At 43.7% G+C, this 26,037-nt stretch overlaps 5 protein-coding genes across 5 annotated transcripts; 3 read left to right on the top strand and 2 right to left on the bottom strand.

Annotated features, from left to right (window-relative positions):
- Window positions 1-5,425: 5,425 nt before the first annotated feature.
- LOC128726260 (SWI/SNF-related matrix-associated actin-dependent regulator of chromatin subfamily A containing DEAD/H box 1 homolog) lies at window positions 5,426-9,063 on the bottom strand. The gene is made up of 7 exons (XM_053820057.1): window positions 8,997-9,063; window positions 7,123-8,561; window positions 6,895-7,041; window positions 6,658-6,815; window positions 6,433-6,580; window positions 5,863-6,364; window positions 5,426-5,781 (listed from the first exon to the last, which is right to left on the bottom strand). The coding sequence occupies exons 1-7, from the start codon at window positions 9,061-9,063 to the stop codon at window positions 5,648-5,650; spliced, it is 2,595 nt and encodes an 864-aa protein (XP_053676032.1). The 3' UTR covers window positions 5,426-5,647.
- Window positions 9,064-12,579: 3,516 nt separating this feature from the next.
- LOC128723118 (glycoprotein-N-acetylgalactosamine 3-beta-galactosyltransferase 1-like) lies at window positions 12,580-15,427 on the top strand. Its single transcript, XM_053816827.1, has 5 exons — window positions 12,580-12,636; window positions 13,558-13,956; window positions 14,018-14,156; window positions 14,229-14,607; window positions 14,678-15,427. The coding sequence occupies exons 1-5, from the start codon at window positions 12,618-12,620 to the stop codon at window positions 14,978-14,980; spliced, it is 1,239 nt and encodes a 412-aa protein (XP_053672802.1). The 5' UTR covers window positions 12,580-12,617; the 3' UTR covers window positions 14,981-15,427.
- A 3,089-nt stretch (window positions 15,428-18,516) lies between these two features.
- On the top strand, window positions 18,517-19,960 carry LOC128724054 (glycoprotein-N-acetylgalactosamine 3-beta-galactosyltransferase 1-like). Its single transcript, XM_053817819.1, has 5 exons — window positions 18,517-18,541; window positions 18,608-19,006; window positions 19,068-19,206; window positions 19,278-19,656; window positions 19,727-19,960. Exons 1-5 carry the CDS (start codon window positions 18,517-18,519, stop codon window positions 19,958-19,960), a joined length of 1,176 nt encoding a protein of 391 aa, XP_053673794.1.
- A 715-nt stretch (window positions 19,961-20,675) lies between these two features.
- On the bottom strand, window positions 20,676-21,056 carry LOC128726171 (histone H2A.V-like). The gene has a single exon (XM_053819963.1). It carries the CDS (start codon window positions 21,054-21,056, stop codon window positions 20,676-20,678), a length of 381 nt encoding a protein of 126 aa, XP_053675938.1.
- Window positions 21,057-21,947: 891 nt separating this feature from the next.
- On the top strand, window positions 21,948-22,856 carry LOC128724053 (dual specificity protein phosphatase 18-like; the record flags this gene model as incomplete). Its single annotated transcript, XM_053817818.1, has 2 exons — window positions 21,948-22,359; window positions 22,594-22,856. Coding segments are annotated over 2 exons (675 nt in total), but the record flags the coding sequence as incomplete, so codon positions are not given.
- Window positions 22,857-26,037: the final 3,181 nt, after the last annotated feature.

Genomic DNA, 26,037 nt, shown 5'->3' with positions numbered 1-26,037 from the left:
AAACCTCCCTCCTTCCCCAAAACGTGCCTTTGATGGGTTGCATTTGATGCAGGTGAACGGTGAGGCTTCCTTTCTACTACTCGCTCGGTGAAGCCAGAAAGCCGGCACGCGTGGCACGTAACGGTTTTTTTGTGGGGGCGAGGAATTGGCCGGCACTTAGCCAGGGGAAGCATACTCCGATCAGTGGGGTAGTTTAATTTTTCATTTTTGTTTTTTTTTTGCTTCATACCCACTTATATACAGGGTACCCTGTTATATGTTGTGCGGTCCCTTGAGCTGACCGACGTCACAAACCACGAGTGATGCTGCCATTTACGGGGCGCGCAAGCCTAATTACGTCGCGCTGCGCACCCGATCGATTTTGTTATTTGAAACCGCTCGAGTTAAATGCCCAGAACGTGACGCCTTGCGATGAAGATTGGAGGAAAAGCGATGGAAAGCGCGATGGAGCGCGTGGTTGCCTTTTTTTCTTTCTTCTTCACTTGCTTGCTTGCTTGCGAGCTCTTCCTTCGTTTGTGGGAAGGGGGGGAGGTTATTGAGCCAGCAGGTGGGGGGAAACTGCATTGAGTAGCCCCCCGCTCTCCCCCACCAGCACCACCACTACCTCCCCCTGCAGACCAAACGCAGAAGACACGGTGCTGCTGCTGCAATTGCACGGCATCGAAATCGAAACGAGGTCACTGCTCTAATGGAGATTCGGCCCGGTTTGGTCCATCAGCCCATCCAGCGCGTCTCTAGGGCCTAAGGGATGGTGGGCACTGGGTGTGAGGGGGGAGGGGGGGGAAATGACCTTAGAGAGGGTGCCGTGAAGCGAGAGAGTACCATTTTGTTGCAGGGCTGGGATTGAAAAGGGCGCAGGATAAAGGTAAGGCCACGATAAGCCACAACTCTAATGGCGACTCGTGTGGCAACCGAAGAAAAAAAGAGAAGAAAAGGAAAAACACCCCAAAGCCAGCGATGTCGAAGACCCACCTCCTGGGGCGATGGCACGGCCTTGTGAAGTTCAGCGCGATGGAATTCATTAGAGGCTCGAGAGGCACGAGTACGCCTGAGATTCCCTGGCAGGAAATTAAATGCCACCTATTTAGGCGAGCTTACGCAGAAGTCTGCAGGCTGGAAGAGCCCTGGCTTGGGCTGATCGCGGCAACAATCTTATCGGACAGGCTTATTCGATGGCCAAGTGTGTGTGCGTGTGTGTGTGAGCCCATTTAACCCGCGGATTGATCGGTGACCGGACGTTCGCAGGCACGTTAGAAGACTCCACGACTCCGAGCCAAACTCACGCCGGTGGGCCATAATTAATGAAGGCCCGCTTGTGGCCACCGCTACCGAGCGGCATTTTGTTTTAACAGCCTCTCTCGGTGGCCTTCCCACCGGCTGGCTGGAGGACTAATTAAATATGCAGATTGTGGTCCCTCCCATCTCGCTCGTTTCGCTCGTTTCGCTCGTTTCGCTCGCTTCGCTAAAGACAAAAGCGTTTCGAGCTCCGTTCTGGGAGGCTCAGATCGGAAGATTGAACCAAGAGCACTCGGTTGAGCACGCGAAATTATGCCGGAATAATAATCGCAGCGTAACAGAATAGAAAAACAACACCAAGCAACACCAGGCAACAACAACAGCAGCCCGCAAGCGGAAACGCACGAAGCGAAAACAACGTGCGCAGGAATTTACGACCCGTGCGGGATGTTTGTGGCTGTCAAAATAAGCTAAAATATTCTCGCCGTAAGGACACCGCGTGGTGGCAGCTTAGGGGTTGCTTTTTGGGGGGTTGTTTTTTTTTTTCTTGGGAGGAAACATTAATTTTTTGAAAAAAGATCACCCACGTGCGTAGAACAAAAAGGGGTCGCATTCGGTGTAGGCATTAGGCACGGTTCAAGTGCGATCGAGAATGAAGCCGCCTTTTTTCTTTTTCAATCCCAACAAGCATACATCGCAGTAGGCCATCCGCGTGTTCTTTCCACCTCGAGCTGTGACGTCAGATGAGGCGAGAAAAAGCGAAGGATACTCGATGCGTACAAGGAGACCGCCACAAGCACACACACGCGCGCACACACACACGTGCACAGTAATTGCAAACATTGCGCCAAAAGCAATCCGAGGGTCACTTTCACTGGATCGCTTTTTTGGGGTGCTTTTTTTTTCTCTGCCATGTGTTTGTTGTTGCACCCAATTTCAGTCATCTCAAAAACGGACCAGCCGATTCCTCGCTCCCCACGAGTCGACACACATTCGGTTTCCCTTTCGGAGCTCCCCCCCCCCTCCCTCCTTCCCCTCACCACACACACACACACTCAAGAGCGATGCCTACGCGCGAAGGCTGATAATAATGGCTCGAAAAACATTTCATAATTTCTCTCAACCCAAAACGACGCTCTTTTGTGTGTGCGCGCGCGCGCAGATTACGCAAGGTGCATCTCGTGCGTGCGCCCGCCTCACCGAGGCTGACGCGGATGGGGTGTTTCGATTTCCTCGAAGGTCCAAATCCCAATCCCCCTCAATCAAACGAAGCAAACCCACAAATCACGCTAATCGCGCCCGCGATTGAGGTCAAAATAAAACAATCGAAGCGATCTCACGGTGCGTCCCAAAACCGCACAAACAAACCGTGCAACCGGTTCAAGTTTGCATCCGAAGGGCCCTTCCCGCGCAGGTAATGCACCACTTCCTCCCTCATCACGAAAAGTGGGCTTTCAGGGGCATTTCCCTGGCGCTAAAATCCGTTACCTACCTGCAGCGCGTTTGCCAAGCTGAAGGGTTGAAGATCGAAGGGTGTAATTTTCTCTCTCTCTCTCTCTCTCTCCCTTTGAAAGAGTAGCAGGTTTTTTTTTCGCGTTCACACTACAGAGCCACTACAGGGTGGTGCGAGAGTTTAGCAAAACCACCATTCAACGAAGCACTTCGCGCGGGTCCGGTGATTTGCGCGAGCGGTTAAGCGACGAAACCCCAAAAACCTGTTTTTTTCTAAGCCAAGCGCGTGGGCGAGTGAGCGAGTTTTTCCTTTTTTTTTGCTTATTTAATTTTCAAAACGCACAAAACTCCCCACCGAGAGCACGAGTTATCGAGCCGGATTAGGGCTGCAGCTGTTGATGCTGCGGTCACTTTCGATGGACTAAACCTGGCAAACGTCTTGTGTTGCGGCTTTATAGTGGCTTAGTCCCCACCATCTTTCGCAGTGTGGTCGGAGGGTAGGGCTGTAGCCTGTGGAGCCCGCCAACTGCGGTCATCCCTCCCCGGTACAAAGCTCGTTCGCTGGCTGGCCGCATGTCGGGGGACATGCTTTTTGGCAACAACCACACACACGCACACACACGGGGATGAGCGAGAACCTGCGAGCTGGACGCTTCGGATCCGCGTAATAACGCTCGCGACCGGATGCTAGCGATGGCATCGAGAATTAGGACGGGATTGGGTTAATTTGGCGTTGGCGAGGTTTGTGGATGTATGTTTTTCGCGTTTGCTCCTCCTCGATCCCCTTGAGGCGTCGTAAAGGTTCGTTTGCGAAATCGATTGCCCGCTCCAGCGATCGCTGCAGTGAAGCAGACGGATTTTTCCGGGGAGGAACACCACCATTCGGGAGGTGCCGAATATACCGCCTTTGGAGCCTCCACTAGCTCCAAGGTTACCGCGCAACGCTCGAAGCCCACTCCATGCCGCGGTTTGGGCCGCGAGAGCATCCAATTAAAATGTTTCCAGCACCTTTACGGGAGGCACTTGGCCGATCGCCTCGAGATACGCGCTCGTGGAGGTACTCGAACTGACGCGCGCGAAGGTTGTCTTTTGCCCCGGCGGATGGAAGCCCATCTTTGAGCCCATCATTGTGTTCCATTCCCACCCCGAAGATAAAAAAAAAACCGTCACCCTGTGGCCACGGGTCAATGACACCTGGAGCATCGTGCTTTGCCCGGGTAGTGGCGATCAAACGATCGTTCTTGGAGCGGGCCACCCAAAATGGCTTCCCAAAAGGCTCCGCAAGAGGCTCAGCAGCAAATCGAGAAAAAAAAACCCCACCCCATGAGGTGATGACTTGGTCTTGAACTTGTTTTGGGAAACCCCCGGTTGCCGAAGAAATGGATGGCGACAATGAGCTGTGGCGTCCGAAAACGGAAGTTGACAAGAGCCACACACATACACACACACACACGATAATGGTAGGCCGTTTTTCATCGAGCTTAGAAGCCCTCCGGGCGGCGTCATCGAGCTCAATCCACCGCACCGCAATTACGCTCGATCTCGCGCTTCATCTTCGCTTCCTCGACCGAGGCTTTTTCCACGCAAGCAATCTGAAGGCTTTGCGGCCACTTCCTGGCTTCCAACGCGGAGGTTAGATCGCGTGAGATCGATCTGACGCCCGTGGGGTCGCTGCAAAAAGGATGGCTGCGAAAACGAAAACGCATAACGAGCGCCGGGGCGCGAGCTTGATTTTTCAGAAGGTTCTGGGAACGGGTTATTTTTTTTTTGTTTTGTTTTATTGCCCCACCCCTGCGCCCTGCCTTGGGGAAGACGCGCGATAATATATGCGGCTTTGCCAGGAGGGGGGGGGGGAACTGCAAGCTTGAGGAAAAAAGCTTGGGGGAAAGAAAAGCGAAAACGAAAAATCGTAAAACATTTCCCATTAATAATCGGCCGGCGTTACTGCTGCTTTGTGCCGTTTTTTTTTGTCTTACGCCTTTTCCGTTTGGATTTGGTGTAAACACGCTGCAAAATGCCGGCCGTAGCAGAGGTAAGCAATTAAAACAATTTTTTGATTGCAAATCAATTCTGTTTGAGCCAGTTTAATGCGACGAATTCTACCAGTCTGCTCGCAAAAGTGCTGCAGAGTTTACTCAGCTGCCAGATATAATTTCAATACTTCTCCAAACAAAGTGCCCCGGTGTGATAATAATCAATTCAGTATGATAATTCGATGATCATTATATCGTGGCGGGATGGGAGCGCTATCTCCTGCCCTTAGATTCTGATCTAAGCTATGGCTTGGGAATGAAGCGGTGTGTTTAGCGTTATTGCATTAATTGAAATTATTCGGAAGTGTTACTGGAAGATCCGACCATGCTCAGGCTTTTGAAAAACGGCACGCCCATAACCTTATTACAGGCTATCCAATTAAACCACACAAGGCCATAAACTTTGACTGACATTTGCGTTGCCGTCGTATTCAAATAGCAATACCCGAATTGTATCTTACCTTGGAATCGAACGATATGTTTACCCACCACGACCTGACCGGTTGACCGCTGGAATGGGAAATCGTTTTGCAATAGCCCAAATGATCTCTTCGAGCGCCCCACTTGCACCAATGCAGATTCGTAATGTAAATGGTCATTAGGTTTAATTTTTCTTAACAAATAGTGGACATATATATTTGTTTACAATATCTAAACCGTTCGTTACATTGTCATACACCTACTAGTTGACATAAATAGTTTCTATTAAAAAAAAAAGAGTGAACATACAAAAGATATTGCGAAAATTTGAGTCATCTAGCTGATCATCAATATCATGGTTGGAACATTTCTCAAAGAGCTATTTTTACGCGTATTCAGCAACGGTTCTGGAGACCTACCGCCTTCAACTTGTTAGTGCGTCTTAGCTTTATCGGAGAAACAGTATGCTGCAGGTAACAAACACTACGTTAAAGCTGAATAAGCTTTTAGAACTCTTCGTCCATCGTTTTCTTTTGGGGAGACTCATTTTTCAGTATTGATTCAGCCTTTATCTCGTCCAAGCCCAGCGCCATGGTCAACAAACTCACCATGCATTTGTGATCATTGACTGCGTTGTCGCCTGTACCACGATTACAGCAATAGATGAAAAGAACACGATTAGAAAACAAGTCAACGAAGCATTTCATCCATCTCGACTTACCATCATGCTCGGTGACATTCTTCTCTAGCTGCAGCTTCTGTTGGGCAACCATTAGCATGCCTTCCTCGATCGTACCTTCCGTTATAAGCTTGTAAATCGTAACTGGTTTCTTCTGACCCAATCGATGGGCTCGGTCCTCCGCCTGTTTGTCGTTGTATGGATTGAAGTCAATGTCATGGATGATTACAGTATCCGCTGCAGTTAAGTTTATGCCCAAACCGCCGGCCTTTGTTGAGAGCATAAATATAAAGATATTCCGATCTTCCGTGTACTGATCAATCATCTCCTGCCGCTCCGTAACTGGTGTGCTTCCGTCCAGCCGCATGTACTCGTGATTTCTAATTTTCATATATTCTTCCATGATGTCCAGCATCATGGTGAACTGGCTGAAGATTAACACACGATGACCTTCTTCCTTCATCTTAGGCAAAAGCTCGTCCAATTGACGAAATTTTCCAGACGCTGTGATCAACTTCTCCGGCAGCCGCAGGTCGTACAGGCTCTATTGTAGTATATTGATGACAATAAGAATACCATAGGCTCCACAGGCAATCTTACGACCCAACTTACCGTGTATTTATCGCGCAATTGGAATAATTTGAAGTCCGAAAGGTAAGCAATATCATAGAAAATGTTGTCTGCATTTTTACCTTTATACTCAGGATCTGTTGCGAGCTTCCGTGCGATACCACGCACATCATCATCAGAATAGTAGTATCTGTTAAAAAAAACACCACAGTAAAGACGTTTTTTTATATGCAAATAATATGGCTTTCATAAGTCATGCTAAACTACCTCAACAGCAGTGGATGATTTGCCATTTTCCTCAAGTCCATCATGATGGACATTCCACTAATTTCGGTATTTTCCTTAATTACACCAGTAGCTTTTTGGCATTGATCAACGATTTCATAATACTTCTCTTTTTGCGAATCTATCATGGTGGCTTTGAGCTGAAAGTTCAGAACGTTTGCATGCATCACTTGTTTGCAGAGTATCTGGTGACAATAACTTGAACATGACTACACTTACGACAACTTCATGCTTTGGGGGTAAAAATGATAGTACATCTTTCTTAAGCCTTCGTAGCACAAACGGTTTCATAATCAATTTCGCACGTTCAATTTGATTTTTCTCGAATGAGGACACCTCCTCGTCATTTTCGCCCTGGCTAGTTTTCTGTAAAAAATAGATTGATTTTTAGCGTGCTAAATTTATGACTCACTTTTGGTGAATACATCATTCTTCTCTCATACGTACCGTTTTTCCCTGAAAGAGAGCTTTTATATCATCTACCTTGGACCCTAGCAATTTGGGCATCACGAAACACAGCAACGACATCAATTCGAGAAGATTATTCTGCAATGGCGTACCCGTGAGCAAAATCCTATGCTTTGCATTGATACGTATCAGATTCTGGTATCGTTGCGACTGGACGTTTTTCAACATATGTGCCTCATCGAATACGACGTAATCGAAGTGCGTTACACGCCACATTTTCTTCTCTTCCCCAGAAGCACCCATCATATGGTACGTAGTGAGAACAACGTCCACCTCCTTGATGCCGTTTTTGGCCCAATCCACTCGTATCATGCGACGCTCCGCCTGGCCGCCGTAGTATTTCAATACCACCAATTCAGGACACCAGGTTATTAGCTCCTGTTCCCAGTTGTCCATCGTCGACGAGGGGACCACTAACAGGCTCGGATTTGTTTGCTCTTTGTTCTCCTTAAGCCATGCCAGCAGAGCGATGATTTGAATCGTTTTCCCGAGACCCATTTCGTCCGCCAGAATAGCGTTCATCTTGTTGCGGTGCATGATGGTGAGCCAATTCAGACCGACCAGTTGGTACTCGGCTAGCTTCAGCGCCTCTGGTATGTTTCGCGGTTGTTCAACAAGGCGGCTTCCACCGGATTCGATAGCTTCTTCTAGCTTTTTCACGATTTTCTTGCATTTACTCATTACCGCCGCAACGTTGTTTCGACGTGCGAGATATTCCTGCGTGTTGTTTAGAATCTCCGTTTGGAGTGAGCGATGCGTTTTCAATTTTTCTACCAAGTTCGACCAATCGCGAAAAGGACGCATCTCTACCAGCAGATCAATTTTCTTCATAGATAACGTTTTTACGCATATCATCTCGTTCAATGTAGCCGTGTTCAGAAACTCTACCACTCCTTTGCGATCTTTTGCAAGTTTGGCGTGATTATATCCACCATCGCTATCTTCATCGCTATCAAATACGAGCTCAGTAGGACGATCGGAGTCTGCGTCACTATCTTCATCACTTCTGTTCATCGGCTGAATACGCCGTTTCTTTGCCTCATTTTGATCCGGAGATCTATTTGCCACCGGTACAATGGTGGGCTTCACTGGAGAAGGACTGGACATTATTTTCCGTTTGGCCGACGAGCTTTTCAACTCCTTCACTGCTTTGTCCACATCCCATCCATTTGATACTAGAGCAGACTGCAATAGCATAGCGTCCACTTCCATACAAGCCTGTCTCGCCTTTTGCAGTCGCAGTTCTTTATCCTTTACGCTCAACTTTGCAGAAGGAGAATCGGTGGCATTTTCTCTCACAGCTCCGACTATCGGTATAGGCACAGGTTTTATCGGACTTGCAGTTGCATCGCTTTCGCTGTCACTGTCGCCAATAATTTGTATTCGTTTTCTACCTGGTAGGAGAGCCAGCTTTACATCTAAAATAAAGGATACAAAATCAAAAGCATGACTTAGTATAAGTTGCAAATTTTTATTTCAGTCAAATAAATTTATTTAGAAGATATCGTCAATCAAGTAAATTTTTTGGTAGACATTTTTGAACTACATCAATGCCACGAACAGTTCACGTAAAGGTAATCAATTTCATCAATTTAATTTATTTACGACTCTGCTAATGTTTATTTCTCTTTATTAAAATTGATGTAGCTCATTCAAAAAAAAATAGTAAAATAGAAACTGTCATTAAAAAAAAGCTTGGCGAACAAGATCGTATATGCTGTTTTGTTTACATCTGAATCATCCATGACATAATATACTACACTGTCAACCCTGTCGTATGTCTCTCTTTCCCCAAATATAAACATTTCTGGTGGCCGAGTTGTGTGTCGTGTTCGACTAGTAGTAATACATACCTTTCACATCATTCTCGTCGGTGTGGTTTCCATTTTGGACCGGCTTTCTAAAGCCTCGCAGCGACATGGTTTCAAAAACAAAATCAAAAGTATATTTCAAAGTAAGCACGTGTAGGGAGCACGCTCAATGTTGGGAGAGTATCCTTCGCGCCAATAAGTTATTTTTTAAATTCACCACTGACTGGAGCTCACACAAACACCGCCAAAATTCCCCAAATGCTATACTGCCAACGCAAGATCAAGAAAATAGATCCAACAAGAAGAACAGTCTATGAAGCAGCTTCTTGCACACAAGACAACAAATGATTTCGAAATACGGTAAATCCTTCTACACTAATCTTATCACAAACATCACATATAAACAAACACCCATTTACACCTCAGAAGAATATAAACAAACTACAAAAAATACTGGTTTAATATTTTTACGACGAAATACAACAGGGCACGACTTGTTCCTTCTGTGCCGACGCTTTTTGACAGCTGATCATTTTCGCAGTGTGTGTAAGCCTGAGGGGGCTTTGATGCAATATGAAAGGAGTTGAAGTTCAACATAGCGATAGTTGAACGTAACATTATTTTAACGTACAATACGCTATGCAAAACACTAAATCAATTGGTAATTATTGATAAAACATCAATTAATCGTTCTACTATAGTTGGATATTGTTAGTCTCTAATTGAAAAGCTGTAAAATATTTAATTTGCTTAGAACAACGGCAGGATGCACGTAAGGTTGGTTCATATTAATCTAGAAATATTTAATTTTTTACTTTTGAAAATGCAATTTAATTTTGTTCTTATGCATTTCTTTCATATGCAACCTCAATTTAGTGCATAGCTAGCACATTTTAATTTTTATATAATATGTATTGACTTTTGCTTGCATATGACTCGATACAGATCATATACCAAGATCAAAAATAAATGCAAGGAATTGTTTGAATCTCATAAATTGTTATGAAATCGTTTATATATTATATAAATGCTTCTTAAGGTAAAATAATTAATGCTTTGACTTATTACATGCGTATCTCAAAATGGAAAAAAATTAAAAGCGAAAAGGATCATTAAAATTTAAAAGGATTGTTGTTTGCAAGGCGAGAATGAATGTAAACAATGCAGAATTCTTTTACAAAGGAAAACCCCTTCCTTTGGCGGTAGGAAAGTGCTTAATTTTCAACAAATGTCCACAAGCAAACGCATAGTGTTACGGCTGCAGCTGGGCAGGGCTGTTTTAAAACTTATAGGTTGGTCTTTTGTGCATTTTGACGTTAGGTCAAGACACTTAGCATCAAAATATCAGGTCAAAAAACATTTACAAAAGTAAAACAGTGAAGGGAAACTAGACTCTCGCTTGGTGTTCGTTCGTAGTTTCCATCTACACGCATACCATGCATAGTAGCGGCTAAAAACTGCACAAGAACATTCTGTTACGAAATGCAAAAAAAGATAAAGTATCTCGTATAGTTGCCGGTCGCCGAAAAAGAAGTATGTTTGGCATTTCCCTGGCCGACGGCTTTGTGAGTAATACTGGATTCCCGAGCTAACATCTGCAGTGGAGACGGGTGGAAATTTCGGATAATTGTCGTGCTATAAGTTACGCAAAATTTACAGAATCTCGTCAAACCCATGATTCTGCGTGTAGTTTTATGGCGTGGTGCCTGAATCGTCGTCGTGGTCAAACAGCGTCTCATGCATCACAGCAGTGATTGCTTACCATATCGCTCAGTCTCTTATCACTCAGTGGTTTCCTGCTTGCATGCTGGTTGCGTTGCGAAGAGCAGATTGTAGGATGTTTTTAATGGCAAACCCTCGCGCATAAGTTATTTTTGAGTATGCCAGGCTTGTGCACTTCCAGTAAGTACCATTGTTTATATTTACCTAGCAAATGTCTCTTCCTACCAAATGTTGCATTGAAACCATAAGTGTTCCCGTGTTAAGCTTTGTAAGAATTCCCTTGGCACTCAATTAGTGTTTATTGATCCAAATTGACGATACTTGAATAGATGAAACCAAAGAAGCTACTGTCTCCTGTTACATCTGGTTCAATCGAGGATGCTGTGATGCACCGCTTAGGCAACATCCCAGCAGATTGCTTAGATTTAACATGTGTGTAGACGGAACGTTTGTGTATTTTGTTCGCGTTAATGTTGAGCTGCCAGAAAGTACGTAGAATTATTTTATATTAGTTTTGCAAAGATGAAATGTCTATATTAAACTGTTTAGTTAGTTGCGGTACTAATTGTTATCCCTGATGTTATTAGTGATGAAGTCCATTCAAAGATATACAAGCCATAAGCTTTGATCATGCATTTTCGCAACAGTTAAGCGGAATGGACCGAATAGGTTGCACAGCTGTGCAAAGCATTCTGTTTGTTTCCGTTAGGTATTTCAAGTTTCAATGTTAGGATAGTATTTTTAATGTTCTAAAAAATAGCATTAGCCTGTACACGTGCTTTTATATCAGGCGCGATCGTACCACCACATCAGACGAATTATTTCTCTTCTACATAGCTAACCGTGTTTCCGGTGGCATCGATGCGATCGCTCTGTTTTCCATCTGTTTATTATTTTCGTACAATACCATTCCGAATAAATTAGCATGTTTGACATTTATTCGGTTCTTACCCTGCACACACTCTGTGTTCCATATTTATCAATAGCGAGAGAGAGGTGTAATTTGCATCCAAACAAACCTTCGCGATCTGGTCTAGTTCCAAATGCCGTATTGAATTGTTTTGGAAGAGAACGCTTTTGTTGTGCAGCTAATGTCGATGAACGCATTTAGACATATGCTCGAACCATGAGGGTTAGGCTGGATGATGGTAGCGAGTCTGTTAACGCTTTCGTTGAGTGGTATTTAATATGTCCCTACATTTCTCATTTGCAGGATTGTTGGTCATCATTTAGTGCCAGCGACCGTGAGTGTTTTCAGCGATTGCGAACTCTGTACAAACGTGGTCGGAAATTCAAGTGCAACCCTATTGCCGAATGAAAACAAAAGCGAGCGAAAAAGCTGGAAACATAAATATTCTGCGCCAATTGCAAATGATAATGACCCAAGCGAGCAGTGGGTTAATGCAGAATTTCATTATCTAATCCCGCTCGAGAACCGCTCGTTACGGTCACTGATAAACTACACACACGATCATTGAGTTCTTGTTCTACAGAGGTGATGAGACGTGCGCGGTTTTAAAATTCTCCCCGTGTTGACCACATTCGGAGAAGAGAATTTTTTTTTCGTATCGTGCACGCAGTCAGTGATAAGCCATATGTTATACACCGAATAAACTCTAATGTGTTATTGAATGTATCGCAACTATTATAATGAAATTAAGCAACAAGGCTTGATCGTAACAACTGTCGAAAAAAATTTATTAAAAGTGAATTTGTAATGTGTCCGCTATAATAGCGCAATACGGGGTTGTCGTGTGGCAGTGCAAAACATACTCAAATGATTACTGTTCGTTTGTGTGATAAAACTATAGCCAAATGAATCTCACATTGCGCCGAGTTTTGTTCAAAACGTAACTAAGCAGCCGGTTTGACGTGTATTTAAAAGTTGCAGCGGAAAGCATTCGATTGAGTTATCAGAGGGCGTAATTATTACTGTTCGTAATGAAGATCCCCGATCTAGGTATGTATTTTGACAAAAATAAAGTGATGGCTTGTAAATATTGTTATTTTTTATGCAAATTATAGATAGCAAAATAGATAAGAAAATAAAATATCGTATAAACTTAACGTTTAAATTATAAAGAAGAAAAAAAAAACATAAAACATTTAATACTCAAGCTTTATGAAAAAATCGTATTTTTATGGAGCGTTATAAAAAGAAATACGAAAATGGCTTCTAATTGTAGCTTTTAAACTCTTTAGTTTAAAACATACAACATACAGTCACGTTTTGTGTTCACGTCCTAACTTTAGTAACTTTTTGTCATAGAACGCGTGACCTTTCACAATACGTGATCAGTATAAAACACAGCATAAACGTTTAAAGCAGTAGGATGGTCATTCAATCTATTACACGTTCCTAATTGTTTTTTTCTTTCTCTGGTACAGTGTTCTATTGCATGTTTTACCATATAGTCATATAGTCAGAAAATAAATCTTTCGATTAATCATAATTAACCTGTGGTGAATAAAGTACGGCACGTCGTTAGCAGTCGCATAGCATATGGCGAAAAGATTACCATGATACTAGCTCTCTCTTGACATATCGACTAGGTTTATGCGTCGTAGACAAAATGAGGATGTTTGGAAAACGTGTGTGTTTGTCCAACAATCGTGCAACATTCTGGAAGCTAGCTTTACGAGCCGCAAATTTTTCACGGTTATGAAAACGGTTACATTACTCAGGCAAAAATGTTAGGCGCTCAGCAGTAGGGTCACTTTTCCCTGTCGCAAATAGAACGTTTGTGCAAGTAGACCGTGAAACAGGCAAAGTATAAGATGCAGAATAACGTCCCATTAATAGGTGGATTTGACATAGAATAGCTATTTTTCAGTTGATAACTTTGTTTTTGTTTCCAATCGTGTTATTCACATCTATCAGGTCCACGTAATGGAAACCATACACGAACGTTCATCACATTGCTGTTCGGAACAGTCCTGGGTTTCATGTTTTCCACGCTCATCACCTCCTCGAATGGACGACAACCGTGGATTCCTGATTACTCTCGTCAACGTGAACCACCATCGATCGTGAGTGATCCACACACGGGAAATGATCTGCGAGAAGCCTCCGGACCGGAACAGGACGTTGGTCAACATGCGGCTCATGAGGAAGTGCATGCTCACGAGAACGCATCGCTCGCACATCAACTTCAGCGGGACGTGCGTATTCTGTGCTGGGTGATGACCAATCCGAGCAATCACAAGAAGAAGGCATTACATGTGAAACGAACGTGGGCTGGCCGCTGCAACAAAGTACTTTTTATGAGCTCTGTCGAAGGTATAGCAGCATATTGTGGATAGTAGGGGAGTTCTAACACTTAGTTTCTGTTTATTCGTAGATCCGCTGATAGACTCGGTTGCGTTGCCGGTAAGCGAGGGTCGTAACAATTTGTGGGCTAAGACGAAAGAGGCGTTCAAGTACATTTATCAGCATCACTTGGATGACGCCGATTGGTTCCTTAAGGCCGACGACGACACGTAATATTTTAAATATTTTGAGATAAGATTGGATTGACCAATATTTGATATTTGTTTTTTTTTTGGTTACAGATACGTGATCGTGGAGAATCTCCGTTACATGTTGTACTCTTATTCACCGAGTCATCCCATTTACTTCGGATGCCGGTTTAAACCCTATGTAAAGCAAGGCTACATGTCTGGCGGTGCCGGATACGTGCTCAGCAAGGAAGCGGTGAAACGTTTTGTGGAGGATGCCATACCGAATCCGATATGCCGTCAGGACGGCGATGGTGCCGAGGATGTGGAAATGGGAAAGTGTATGGAAGCGGTTAAAGTACTCGCAGGTGATTCGAGAGACTCGGTTGGACGAGGAAGATTTTTCCCGTTTGTACCAGAGCACCATCTCATACCTAATCATGTAGATAAGGACTTTTGGTACCTTCAGTACGCTTACTACAAACCAGATGAGGTACGGAACAAATGCATTTTTTAATGAACCAATGGGATGAATTTTTATGAAATTCCTTTCCTCTTTGCAGGGGCTGGACTGTTGCTCGGACAATGCTATCTCGTTCCACTACGTGTCGCCCAATCAAATGTACGTGCTTGATTACTTGATCTATCATCTGCGACCATACGGCATAGTTGCTCACTCGCAACCCCTACCAAAGAAGCTCAGTCTTGGTGATATTGTGCGGGTCGATGATCTAGGCAAGACCACCACGAAAAAGGCCTCTCAACACCATCGGCAAAATTCCTACAAGAGCCGCTACCAAAGGGTGGATGAAATGCTGCAGGACGTTACGGACTCTGATACCAAAGCTAATGAACCAAATAACTAATTAATGCTAGTTGTAAAGCAAAGTACCAAAACAAAACAAAAACGAAAGGATTCATAGAAGAAGTAGAGTGAAGCTGTACCGAGGAGCGTACATGTTGCAACACGGAATGTGTTTCACACCCGTGCAATGATCGATTGGTTTGAATGTATGAATGCGTGAATGTGTTACTTTTGAATGAGGTATCCTGGTTGGTAAGGTAAGTTCACTCGAAAAGAATGTCATTTAGGATTAAAGAGTAGCATGTAGCATGAAGGAGATCACTGGTTGCAAATGGGAGCAGATTTTTTTCACCCGTGAGCCCATTTGACAGATAATAGTTTTTCTTCGTCCTTTAAGAACATCTACTCCAGCTCTCGATTTTATTGCCGAATCGTGCGAGACTGCCACTTCTAGAGGTGTAAAATATCGCTTGCAAGAGTTCTAAGTTCTAGAATCGGGAAGAATAATTCAGACTCAAACTTAGTAACGAACTAAGCTGTGTCATGCAAACAGAGAACTTTAAAAAAAGAATGATAATATGGTTCTTAAATGCTTATCGTAATTTTCTTTCCTCAATTTCTATGTTCCTTCGTCTGAAAATAGCGTGTTTTTGCTTTTCTTACGTTATATTTTTCTATCATTCGTTTCGAGAACAAGGTTTGTTTTTGATTGAGTTTAAGGCTGAGAATTGATTTCAACAACGACTATTATTTCTTGTCAACGAATACACCTCCAGTTTGTGATGCATGTAAATGAAGTGTCTTGCATCTATTACAAAACTTGCCTATATTACTCAATGCTACTCTTATATGCGTTTCTGTAGTCATCGTGATCATTATTCGTAATTTCATAGAATCTTATTTTATCAGCGTGTTTCCCTTAGAGAGATCACAACATATTGAATCGCTTTCAACAAATCTCGATAATCGATCTCGATTAATTGAGTTAACAGCTTTGCACTTGTCTTTTTCCGCTACTATTAACCATTTTCCGTTTATCCATCATGCATTCCTATTTGTACTCTCTCTATACTCTATGTGTGATCTGTTGTTGCGCGAGTGATGTATCTCAATTGCAAACTAAGGAATGATACATATAGTCAAATTGCCATCACGTTCAGGAATAATAAGTTTTTATTAAAGTAAAATATTTCCCTTCAGTGAGGGCAACGTTCGCCAAAAGGAATCTCATATACGCCGCAGTGAGCAATGAATAGCAGTTAGGAGCTATTAGGTTAAGAAAATGGCTCCGTGAAACGATAAAATACTCCCTAAATCAGAACAAATTGTAGCTGCAAGCCGTAATATGTGGAGAACAAATTTGAATTCATGTATGAAATAAACTAATTTATCCGATATTCAGTTGTAGTATGCGGCTTTCGTGAGAATGCATAATTGCGAGTGACTCGACCTTGTGGGCTTTGGAAAAATATTATCCGAAATGCTTTGAGCTTGTATCGTATTGTTTGCAATGGCTCTGCAGTAAAGCGACGGCTCTGCATTAACTACTGCTACCCAATTTACACTTCACATGGGCGAACGCGGCGAGAGCATTAGCCAGCGTGGCCCGAGGGGCAAGATTAAGTGGACAGCCTGCGGTTATGTGTTACGGTGACTAATCAACAAGATGCCACTAACTGGCCAAGAGGTTGCACCCGCAAGACACTCTTAGGCCAAACATGTGCGGTTTGTGTAAGCTTCGACACAGCATAAAACGAATGCGAATGGTTTTATTAATCAACAGTGAAAACAACTTCGTTACAATGTTTTTCATTTAGTTTATTACCGTTATCGATGGTATGTACCATATCAATTAGACATGGTGCATGATTGATCATATATGCAAATATACAGCTTGTAACCTGATAAATATATGTGAGGCTGCAAAGCACTTTTGGTGAAATAACTTCTCTATAGTCTTCGTTTGTTTAGATCATTTTTAAAACCGACAAAATTGTCTTTTTTATTGTGCATTAGATCCCAAACTAATTGCTTCTGCGTCTGATAAAATTTAGATATAATTGAAAGGTGGAGTTAGTACAATACAGGCCTCATGCAATTGCAACTTGCTTTGGTAAATGGTAAGCATTGCACCCACAAGTTTGTATACAATAAGTTGTGTACAATTTGACAAAGCATCCATGTTGTGTGCAGTGATGATATTTTTACCAGTCTTTAGGGGATTTCCTTTCTTCCTTTTCTCCTTCAAAACATGTTTAATTTGCCGTACTATATTTTCCCTCGTATATCGTGTTCATTAGTTCAAAATGCGGGTTTATATTATTCAAATTGCAAGCAATAGGTTTGGTTGGTATTGCAATAGCAATAGGTTTAGAAGTATTGAAAATGAATTTTATTCTAAAAGTTTCTGATACAGTAAATTGTATCACAAATGTATCTTCAATTCCAAAAATCAATTTGCAAAAATTACACCATGAGCTTCTGTTACTTCTGTTGCAATAAAAAGTGCAAATTTATAATGTTGGAAGGTTACTAAAATGTGCACTAGACATGTTCGACTACAAAAGCACATGGGTTACGTTTGAATTCTATTACACACGTGTATAACAATCCTTTTTTAAATTAAGGTTGTTAAACATGGATAATAATCTTTTAACACTTGTTCGAAATGAGTATAATTTGACAAAAACTTTTTTTGAAATAATATCTAATACATCATATTTTTTTTGGGAATTGGCACATTATTGTCTAGAACATAGCCTAGTTAATTCATTTGTTATGTTCACTGTTTGAGCGTTGCAAATAAACGATAACAATTGATTTGATATCATATTGATTTAATTTCATTGGCTAATGTAATTTATTTTTGAATTTGTAGAAAACGAGAATTACCTACAATACTGGTTGGATATGGATGGTATAGTATTATACACAGACATATCGATTCTGGAGAGCAAAATTAACACAATTTCATATCACTTATATGAGAATGAATGTTCTAACGTGTGACGAACGATGCATAATTAAAAGTAGTAATGATATACCAGTTATAATAAGCCACCTGTGTTCAGCACTATCACAGGCGTTCTATGTTACTTTTTCTTGTACACTGTTTCCAGTGCATTTTAACTAATTTACTAATTGCTATTTTCAAGTGAAACACAGTCAACTACCTATACGTGTTTTATTACTACCATCTTGTGAACCAAATTTTAAGGGAGATTGCTGCAAATATTGGCAGCCGCAAGACGATGAAGAAAAGATTACCGTAATAGTTGCACTCTCTTGGCCTATCGATTACATTTATGTATCGTGATCCAAACGCTCTGGCCTAAAAATGCAAAGCAGACGAGTTTGTTTGCCTTTCTGTGTTTATTCATTCTGAAAGCTGACACAGCAAGTCCAATAGCAGTGCTTGGTTTATTTGTCCTAAAACAAACAAAACCAGAAAATGTCTTTTAGTCTGAAATGCCACCTTAAAACGTAGAAATCTGACATTTGTTTGTACAATATCATGTGAGATATCGATCGCTACAACCATCTGCCGACAGCAGAATATGAATTGCTTTTTCCCCCATTTCGAAGGCGCAGTTGAAGATGCAGAATACCGTCTCACTGACAGGTTTGTTAAATTTAGTGAGTGCTTCTTTTCGGGTTGTGAGTATTGCTTATCAACTTCTCTCCTCAGGTCCACGCAATGGTAACTATCCACGAACGTTCATCACATTGCTGTTCGGAGCCCTCCTAGGCTTCATGTTTGCCACGATCACCACCTCCTCGAACGGACGACAACCGTGGATTCCTGATTACTCTCGTCAACGTGAACCACCATCGATCGTGAGTGATCCACACACGGGAAATGATCTGCGAGAAGCCTCCGGACCGGAACAGGACGTTGGTCAACATGCGGCTCATGAGGAAGTGCATGCTCACGAGAACGCATCGCTCGCACATCAACTTCAGCGGGACGTGCGTATTCTGTGCTGGGTGATGACCAATCCGAGCAATCACAAGAAGAAGGCATTACATGTGAAACGAACGTGGGCTGGCCGCTGCAACAAAGTACTTTTTATGAGCTCTGTCGAAGGTATAGCAGCATATTGTGGATAGTAGGGGAGTTCTAACACTTAGTTTCTGTTTATTCGCAGATCCGCTGATAGACTCGGTTGCGTTGCCGGTAAGCGAGGGTCGTAACAATTTGTGGGCTAAGACGAAAGAGGCGTTCAAGTACATTTATCAGCATCACTTGGATGACGCCGATTGGTTCCTTAAGGCCGACGACGACACGTAATATTTTAAATATTTTGAGATAAGATTGGATTGACCAATATTTGATATTTGTTTTTTTTTGGTTACAGATACGTGATCGTGGAGAATCTCCGTTACATGTTGTACTCTTATTCACCGAGTCATCCCATTTACTTCGGATGCCGGTTTAAACCCTATGTAAAGCAAGGCTACATGTCTGGCGGTGCCGGATACGTGCTCAGCAAGGAAGCGGTGAAACGTTTTGTGGAGGATGCAATACCGAATCCGATATGTCGTCAGGACAGCGATGGTGCCGAGGATGTGGAAATGGGAAAGTGTATGGAAGCGGTCCAAGTATTGGCTGGCGATTCGAGGGATTCACTTGGACGCGGTAGATTTTTCCCGTTTGTGCCAGAGCACCATCTCATACCGAATCATGTGGATAAGGACTTTTGGTACCTTCAGTATGTTTATTACAAACCAGACGAGGTATGGAAAAATACATCCCATAAAATAGGAACGATTCTTACGAAATTTCTTTTCGCCTTACACATTACAGGGGCTGGACTGTTGCTCGGACAATGCTATCTCGTTCCACTACGTGTCGCCCAATCAAATGTACGTGCTTGATTACCTGATCTATCATCTGCGACCATACGGCATAGTTGGTCACTCGCAACCCCTACCAAAGAAGCTCAATCTGGGCGATGTTGTGCGGGTCGATGATCTAAACATCACCACCAAAATAACCTTCCAGCAGAATGTTACGGACACGGAGAACAATGTTAAATAAATACCTAATTATCAAGTGCCATGTCAGGAATCCGTACCGCGGTCTATTAGTCTTAAAAAAAAGAATGATCGCCTCACATTTTAAATAAAATAACAAGGTCAGTACCGCTCACTCCAAAAAAGAAATGTGTATTATTAAAAATACTGTTTAATATACTCTAGTTACTAGAAACCACTCTTACCCAAAACCAGACCGACAACATATACGAATGTTCCTTAGTTCATTTATATACTTCAACAATGATATCACACGATGGTACTGTACAATCAATGAAATGTGCTTAGATTACTCGATTTTCACCACAAATCTGTACTGAAGTGAAAACAACTTGTCAAATTGCCGCTGAAGGATGCCAAGGTGTAAATCTTTGGTTATGTAGTCGCAAATCGGTTATAATAATGAAACATTACTCTGCGATGCACCAGATGGCTTGCTTTTGCATGAACAAACTCCTTGAAGGTACCTCCAAGACACTGCATAAGATTTTACTGCGGAAAAACTAAAGTATTTCTCTAGGTACACACTTGCGTAGCGGAGTACGCAGAAATTACATCCTTAGAAACCGACTCTTCAAGCTAGCCTACTCTGAGAACGGAATTCTTGGGATGGATTCTTTGCTGTTGTGGTTCTTCAGGTTATACTCCAAGAATTCAATGAATAAATACGGTTCAAAATATATTACATGGCTGTATATTATATTACATGGCTGTTCTCTTTAGTTCGAACCATTCTTGTTCTGCAGCAATCGGTGGATGTGTGGGACAACGCCACCGCCAGGGATGATAGCTCTGATCAATTCGTCCAATTCGTCATCACCGCGGATTGCCAGAAGGAGATGTCTGGGAGTGATGCGCTTCACTTTGAAGTCCTTCATGGCGTTACCAGCTAACTCCAGAACCTCGGCGATCAGATACTCCAAGGTGGATGCGGCGTAAACTGCGGCAGTTGCGCCGACACGTAGACGTTTTGCCACTTTATTTTTCAGATTAGTATGCGTTCTTCCTACTGCTATCTGGAGTCCCGCACGCGCGGTGCGCGATATTTTGGATTTCTGCTTAACCTTTTCTTTCCCTTGGCCATCTTTTTTTCCGCCCATTTTCCTAGTATCTGCTCAGAGACAAACTAGCAACTTGCGAAAAGAACGTAACTAGACGAATGCGAATGTCGGTTGAATTTAGAATGCCTATGTCAGGGCTTAATTATGTCTTGCAAATGACATTTGAAAAGTCTTTTCGATTTAAAAAAAGGCGTTTAGCAAACGCCTTTCCAACAGTTGATTCTTTGAACAGTAGATGCACGCTCAACATGCCCGCAGCACCTTTCGTACAACACAGTGAAGGGGTTAAATAAATATAATAATCACATTCTGCCAATCATGGTGCGGTCCGCTATATAGTTTTGGAGTTAAATGCATCAAGTAAATAGTTCATATCTATCTTTAGATTTGCTAGGATTTAAAATGGGTGCTCTTTTTCCGAGATGATTGAAATAGCAGTTGGTTTTTTTTTCAATTTGAGAAATATAATAAATTGGATACTTTTCCAAATTTTGTAATGTTTGTAAACCATTGCTCGTAGATTGTTTTTCATGCATTCATCTCAAGGAATAACAATTAGGATCGAACCAGTTGATGGGGTTCATTTTAATGCAAAACATGCGTATGATCTATTATTTTATAATTGAATTAGTAACTGTGGTCATTTATAAGTATTATTGTTTATGTATGATTCTTGTAATGCATTTAAGTTGTATTATCAAAATCATTCCTTTTGAAATGTTTGAAATATTGTCTTGAAGAAAATTGTCATGCCATGCTCATCCGTATCTGAAGTATGTAAGGAAGCAAGAGTCAGCCAGTAAGTATCAGCGTGTTTGTCAAGCAACAGTAACTTTGCGGAGCAATTGGAATTGAGTGTGAATTGTGTGTCAAGCAAATTGCATATCCGCAGGCGCAATGCCCAGTAATTAGCAGATCATGAGATTTTAACCGATCGATGGAGTTTCGAAGCTCCGTAAAAACCTTTACCTCTGTGGTGGAAGCGCCGCATCGGTGGAAATAATGCGACAGTTGGTTATCATCTTGGTCATAAATGTTGCAACCGAGAGCGAGTTGGATGATACCCCATTGCCAGCGAAGGATACGCGCTATGTTAGAATCCCAGTGAAGGACAATCGTGAGGAAAACCTGGAACGCTACTTCCATGAAGTGGCCGACATGATCGAGGAGGAATGCAAGGCAATGGTGAAGTTGCTCTGGATACTGTGCCTGGCGTATCTCATGAAGTACCACCGGGTGAGTCTAAAGCACGCGTACAACCACATCAAGGACAAGCCGCCTCAGATCCGACCGAACGTGTCCTTCGTGAAACAATTTATAAAGTTCGAGCAGAAGCTGTACGGTACGCATTTCCGTTTTTTGCCAGCTCATGACAACATCCTGCGAAAGTTCGTTGTACACTTTTGTATAGTACTATAATTACAAAAAGTGAAGTTATCTAGTTGAAAAAAAAATGCATTATAAGCTAATAAAGAGCAACTTACCTTGGGCTGAGCATAAGTCAATCCGCCGATGATTATTTTCTCGATCGAAGATCGAGCACTCTCATCCTCACTTGGAGTGTATTCACTTTCAGAGGTGCTTGTAGCTTCCAAAGGCTCATCTGCTGAAGACTCGATCACACTTTCTCCTTCAAATCCAATCGTTTCGCATTCAGGCTCAAGCAAGCATTGGCTCACTACGAACACGTTGTACTTGGATAAGCTGGATGATGGCATAACAACGCCATCCTTGAGATCCGTCAAGAAGACACTGCTGGAGTTCCTAGGCGTTCTGATCCTCCCGACATCTGCTCGTCCCGCATGTGCGACCGATATTGAATGCCATATTTTGAATTAATATCCACAGGCATGTGTTGTTGTTTAATAAGAAATAACATATTATGCATGCACATGAAGCTTCGTGTTGCTTTCCCGCCATCTTCATGTCCGTCGTATTCTGCACAAAATCGTAGACAAATTTTCCAGGATACCATGTCACAGAATATACGAATACAAACAGAAATACGAATGAACGTAAAGAAAGGCAAAAAATCATCACAAACGTAGAACGTGAAGAATTAGAGCCGGTGCAACCTTTGTTAACACATATGATCAAGAAACGCTTCAAAGGTGGCATTCTGTTGAATGTTTCTAAAAAAACGCTTGGAACGCAAGCGCAATATATTTTATGCATGTTCTGTGCTTGTTATAATTATTTTCACGATATTCATGTTTACGGGTAGCCTTTAAGAATTTTAAAATTAAAAATTTTCCCGGCGTCGCTGGTATTAGTATCACACACTTAGACCCTCAGTCTCTCAATAAACGTGGGATAAAGCACAACAGCATCCCCACCTGCTTCTGTAGGCACTCGAATGCGTGGCGCTCAACTTGCTCACCTTTTAGCTAAGCCGCTCCAACTAAACTCCAAAACTCCAACCGGCTTCGGGCACCCGCGCTGGTTCTGTGTGAGTGTGCGCACGCACCGACTAAGCGCACTCGCGGCTTTAGTACTCGATCGTCTCGCGATCGCGACTCACGCACGATCTCCCTGAGCGCATCCGATAGCGTGCGATCGCGGTGCGCAAAACCAGCCCTAAAACCAGCGAGATCTCCGAAGCCAGACCGAAGTCTTCGGCTACACGTCGGCCCGTCCGGTTGTGCTTTCGCTTTTTCTTGGACTCTGGCTCCCCGCGGGAATCTCGGCAAAAGCGTGCGCGCCCGCATCCACCGTGTGATCGTGTGCTGCCCCGCGTTGGATAGTGTTGGTGGGTCGGGTTTCGAGGGATTCCGTGTGCGATTTCGTTTGGTGTCGTTGTTTTGGGGGCTTCGTCTCGGATGTTTTGCCTACGCTGCCTGCCTGCCAGTTGCAGAAGTTTGTGACTATTGTGACTGTCTTGTCCCGCGTGCGGCCTCCATCTTCTCATCACATCCTTCCCTCTGGGCGGGAGGCCGCGTGCGTCTCGTTGATCCGCGCCCCACCCGAGTGTGCAGTTGAAGAGTGCCATTTATTTGCCTTGTGCTCGTTTTGCTGGCGTTTTTTTTTCTCGTTATTTTCCCGTTACCCATCGAGTGGCCCCCAAAAGGGTGGCATTCGTTCGATTTCGTCGCTTGCGGTAGCGATTTTGGACTGTCTTCTCTGTCTCAAGCCATGGCTGGCGACTTTTGTGAGGAAGTGGTTATGATTATGGTTCGCTTTTTCGCAAACAATTTCCCATGCAAGCACCCACGGGTTTGAAAACCCAGTGCTGGCGACTTGTCGAGACGTTGCCCGTTTTCGTGCACAACCACCGGTCCCGGTGCAATCGATCGCTAGCGGGGCGTGTCGTGGAGACGGTTCCCCCAATGTTTTTATGCTTTTTTGTGGTGAAGCTTTCGAAAGTTGCCTTCTCGTTCGGAGACTCTCGTTCACTCACCGTACGTGCGCGCTCCATTGCCACCATTCGCGCTGCGTGTGTTCATTTGCCAGCATTCCCCAACAATTAGACGATCCAGCTCGTTGAGGCTCAGGCTTTTGTGGCTGACTTTTAGCGAAGGAATTCCTCAGCCAGCAGCAACAGCGAAACGGCGCGAAAAGACACTCCGACGATGATCCGCGCGCGAGATCGCAAGATCACCCCTCCTTGCAGCGAGAAAAGTGAAAACATTCCCGCCTATGCACTCACACCAAGGGCTGCTGCTGCTGTATACGGTGGTGGGTCGCCTAATTACGCCCAGTAGACGAAGGGTTCAGGTTTACCGCCTTACCCGGTGTTCAAGCTTCTCGGATTACCATCACCCGCTTCGTCACGCGCTCGATCGAGAAGCTGGTGGCACACTTTAGCTTGATTAAGCAGACGAACCGATCGTGCGCCGATAATGGAAGTTAATCAAAAGCTCACCATCATCATCACCACCACCACGGGGGCTCGAGGTCGTTTGCGGGGGTTGAAGAATTTCCCTCCAACCCTCGGAGTTGGTCTCCCCTAACCGCGACGTGCGACGGTATGCGCTACAAAGAAGCCGCATTACATAATGTGCCAGGCGACCGGAGATAAAGCGCAACGCATCGTGAGTATATATATATATGTGCAATAATTAACGAACGAAGCTACGAAGCTTCCACCGTGAGGCCATTCTTTCGCGTGCTTTGCCCGTCCCAGCTAGCTTTGTCTCTTTTGTGCGGCGCCCAACAACGATCGGGGGGGAGGCATTGTGTCGTTACGCACTCGCACTCGCGTCTCAGTGCGCCAACCCTTACGACGCACGACCTCTGAGCGATCATTTCCACCAGCTTCGAGCTTTTCCATCCAACCATCATCTTCAGCTGCTGCATGCTTCAGGGCATGGTAGGCGCGACACGACTGACCGACTATCGTGGCAGCGAGCCTGAGGGAGGAAGCGACGTTCCGCGGCTCGAATCTGCCCTCGTCGGCGAGATGATGAAACAATGATGAATTGCAAAAGGCTTCTGTTGTTGGGTTGCTGCTCGTCTTGTACGCGCGCCCTCTGTCGATCCGGTTCACGCGCACAGACAGCAGGTCCCTTACCTCGTGCATGTTGAAGGCTCGCGGGCTCGATCGTGGCTCGATCGAGCTCACTCTCGCGACCTAAGCTGGTGTGTGTCACATTTTTCTTTCTGCAGCCGGGGAGCTTCCGTTAACGGCATGCCTGCATCATGGCAGAGAACCAGCAAGATGGGTGTAAAGGCGCAAAAATGCTGCAGAAAAATGAAACCGAAAGTGGTGCCGAACCCAGCCGGGATCTCACTTCTTAGGGAAGCGCGTGGCTCGAGGTGGCTAGAAAAAGCTCCCCTGATAGCCCTCGTTGGTTGGTGAGTGATCGTGGGTGACAAGAAGAGAGAGAGAAAGAGAGAGAGCCCCAAAGACTGATAGAGGAAATAAACTAAGAGAGCAAGCAGTGAGGTTGAAGTTTTTACGCAAACAAACAAAAGACTTCAACGGTAGGCGAGAAACCCCGCTTTAAATTCGCGCATTAGTTGCTTTTGCTTTGTAATTTTTTTTAAACTTCTGGATGTAAATGCCATCCCGAGTGTCGTT

The sequence above is a fragment of the Anopheles nili genome, chromosome 3, assembly GCF_943737925.1.
Source record: "Anopheles nili chromosome 3, idAnoNiliSN_F5_01, whole genome shotgun sequence".
NCBI lineage: Eukaryota > Metazoa > Arthropoda > Insecta > Diptera > Culicidae > Anopheles > Anopheles nili.
This window is presented reverse-complemented; position numbering and strand designations above follow the sequence as displayed.